The following is a 3,281-nucleotide window of genomic DNA, read 5'->3' as shown; positions in this document are numbered from 1 at the left end:
CTTTCCTCTAGCAAATCATCTTCACACTCGCAGCTGTTCGTGTAATGGAAGCTAAGACGTCACTCTGGAAGCTGTCGCACATCTGGTTTGTTACGGCTGTCTCCCACCAGGTTGTCTGTTGTTGTCTTTAAAGTTGTCTGAAAATCAACGATGGCCTCCAAAACAGTCCCAGGGGCCTCCTTTCTGTCTGGACGTCTGCATTGTGTGCAATTGTACTTTATCATAAATTAAATATTACTTTCTTGGGTTTCTAACTCATTGTTTCTATAGCAGTAACATTGCATTAACACATAGATCTTACTTGTGGTGTTTTTTTTATCAAACTTTTGAAATGTCGCGGTTGAAAAAGGAAGATAGACGTGTTTTGTTTCACTAGTTCGGAGCGAATAAAGGTTATGCAAATCATAGTTCTGTCAGAAGTTGACAGTATAAGCTAGACTTCACACAAAGCTGTCATCACCAAGTAAACAGAGTAGAAAAGATTGAGGTTACGAACTAGCAAACAGACGAGTGGAAGTGGCTAAATATGAGAAAAGTCTTCATGAAATTGATTTAATTATGGCTATGTTTTATGCGGTATAAAAAAATAAGGATGCTGATAGCGGAAACAGCTGATAAGTCAAGGGTTTTATATGTTCGCTACATCAATACATTGGTAAAGGCCTTTTCATACCTCACTGGGTGCAAAAACTCTCTTTCAACAAAGGAAAAAAACAAATTAAGCTCACTTGTGCAATGGAGGAATTTTTAGTATGACAATCAAACAGGTGTTTTAAAAAAAAAAAGGGTTAGAAAAATGAAGCTTTGCAGAAGTCCAATAGTGAAAACGTTTTGCCTTCCTATTCTTTTTTGGGGTGTCATTGTTATCGTAGAATTATGAGCGTAAACTCTGGGAAGAGAGAAACCTGACTAAATTCCATCAGTCTGCGCTGGTTGCCTGGCAACACCCAAGTGATGACTTGGATTTTGATAGGTTCGGGGTGAGGTGACGTGACTGACGTTCAGATGACACTGTGCTTGTATTTAACCTCTAAAATACCAGATAGAATGCTAAAATATGTCTTTTTTACAATGGAGTCCTGTCATACCTGGCAGCATAAAATATATGAAAAAACAAGAGTTGAGGATACAATTTTCTTAAATTTGGCCATGTTAGACGACATAATTTAGCCCTGATTAAACTCTAACCCTAATTAAACGTAGTTGAAAATGAGCTACCTAGTTTCATTTAGATTGGACACCAGAGAAAATATGTGGTATACCCATAAACCATTAGTCCATAGGGTTGTTGAGAAATGTTTGATATAAGTGTGTTAATCAAACATGTATAATACAAGGCCAAAATCAGCTTAACATCAAATCATTATATCATAAAATTAAAACAGGTTATGTAAGGTAAAGGAAGGGGAAATAAATATACAGCAAACTTTTTTCTGCCTTCTCTTCCTCCCTAATGTGCTCAGGGGCCCTACAGATCATTGAATGAGTCATCCAGCTTCACACTGTATGAACCCAGCTCCGTCTAGTGGTCACAGTGGCTCCTGCACTCATTACAGGGGAATCTGAGTCCACAGGCAGATTGAAGCGAAGTCAGATATTCTTTTTATCCTACTTTCAGAACCAACCGAGCGCTCAGCCACAGCCAATTAAAACTAATCCAAGAGCTTCGCAGTGTTATATTGAAAAACTCCCATTCCACTGTTATGTTTTATCTCAGACATGTGGACTGAGGACACAGAGTGTGCTTGGAGCACCTCTCTCTCTCTCTCTCTCTCTCTCTCTCTCTCTCTCTCTCTCTCTCTCTCTCTCTCTCTCTCTCTCTCTCTCTCTCTCTCTCTCTCTCTCTCTCTCTCTCTCTCTCTCTCTCTCTCTCTCTCTCTCTCTCTCTCTCTCTCTCTCTCTCTCTCTCTCTCTCTCTCTCTGGATCTTTAAAATACAGAGTGGACGGGAGGTAATCCCCACCATGTGAGTGGGCGGTGCGGGTACCGGAGGCGTGTTTTTTTTGTTTTTTTTTTACTTGTTTTTCATTATTCAAATGCTGGTGTACCTATAAAAAGAGCGCCTGCGTGCGTCAGATAGTTTTTCTCCAATGGGTAAGGTGACTAAAATACTTGTTGTCTCTTTCGCCGGGCCCAGTCGCATCCTATCGGCAGGGGGAAGGAGATGATGCACGACTCCGGAGGTGTCCAAATGGCGAGGGTGTTGAAGCATGCCACCCTATGCCTGATGCTGCTGCCCGGTTCCTGGTGGCCGCCGTCATGCTGTGGCTGCTGGATTTCTTGTGTATAAGGAAAAAAGTGCTGCTGAAAATGGGAGCGAAGCAGGACAGCCCTGACGACCCGCCGGTGTGCGTGTCTGACTCCAACAGGATGTTCACCTTGGAGTCGCTCAGAGCCGTTTGGTACGGACAGAAATTGGACTTCCTGAAATCCGCTCACCTAGGGTGCGCGGCACCTAACACCGAGGTGCTGATGGTCCAGGAGCGGCGGCAGGTCCGGATCCTGGACTGCATGAAAGGGAAGAGACCGCTCATCCTTAACTTTGGCAGCTGCTCCTGACCGCCATTCATGACGCGTCTGTCGGCGTTTCAGCGCGTCGTGAGCCAGTACGCGGACATTGCAGACTTTTTAGTTGTATATATCGAGGAGGCGCATCCGTCGGACGGCTGGGTGAGCTCTGACGCGCCGTACCAGATCCGAAGCACCGCTGCTTGGAGGACAGGCTGAGAGCCGCTCAGCTGATGCTCGCTGAGGTGCCGGGGAGCAACGTGGTGGTGGATAATATGGACAACGAGTCCAACGCCGCGTATGGAGCCTACTTTGAGAGACTTTACATCGTGATGGATGAGAGGGTAGTGTACCAGGGGGGCAGGGGGCCGGAGGGATACCGATTTCAGAGCTCAGAAACTGGCTGGAGCAATACAGGAACGATCGGATGAATTCCCACACAGCGGTGCTCCATGTGTAGTTGGAAGATGGTCTCTGCTCATACTGCTTAAGTGTCCAACTGACAGTGCAAAGTATTCAGATGCTGCTATCAAATGTTCACACATGGGACATTATGTTGTTGTTTTTTTTAATGAAGATATTCAGGACTCTTTGACAAATAGCCTAAAGTCATGTTCAAGCCTAGGCTGTTTTATCGTGCTTGTATTGACCTTAATTGATGGAAAAGTCTTGAATCAGTTGAACCTGGATTCAATTAGTGGTCACTCTATTTTTCTACGGTGTGTGTGTGCGTGCGTGCGTCTGTGTGTGCGTGTGTGTGTTCAGGCTAAGGTC

The 3,281-nt window shown here is 44.6% G+C and overlaps 1 protein-coding gene across 1 annotated transcript; it reads left to right on the top strand.

Moving 5' to 3' along the window:
- Nucleotides 1-1,988: 1,988 nt before the first annotated feature.
- On the top strand, nt 1,989-3,275 carry LOC307017465 (thyroxine 5-deiodinase-like). Its single transcript, XM_079647088.1, is given in 4 exon segments — nt 1,989-2,236; nt 2,239-2,691; nt 2,694-2,888; nt 2,891-3,275. Coding segments are annotated over 4 exon segments (798 nt in total). The 5' UTR covers nt 1,989-2,163; the 3' UTR covers nt 2,968-3,275.
- The last annotated feature ends 6 nt before the right edge of the window (nt 3,276-3,281 follow it).

This window comes from Notothenia rossii, assembly GCF_949606895.1.
Source record: "Notothenia rossii genome assembly, chromosome: 8".
NCBI classification, from domain to species: domain Eukaryota; kingdom Metazoa; phylum Chordata; class Actinopteri; order Perciformes; family Nototheniidae; genus Notothenia; species Notothenia rossii.
Note: the sequence above shows the minus strand (reverse complement) of the source record. Positions and strands in the feature narration are given on the sequence as shown.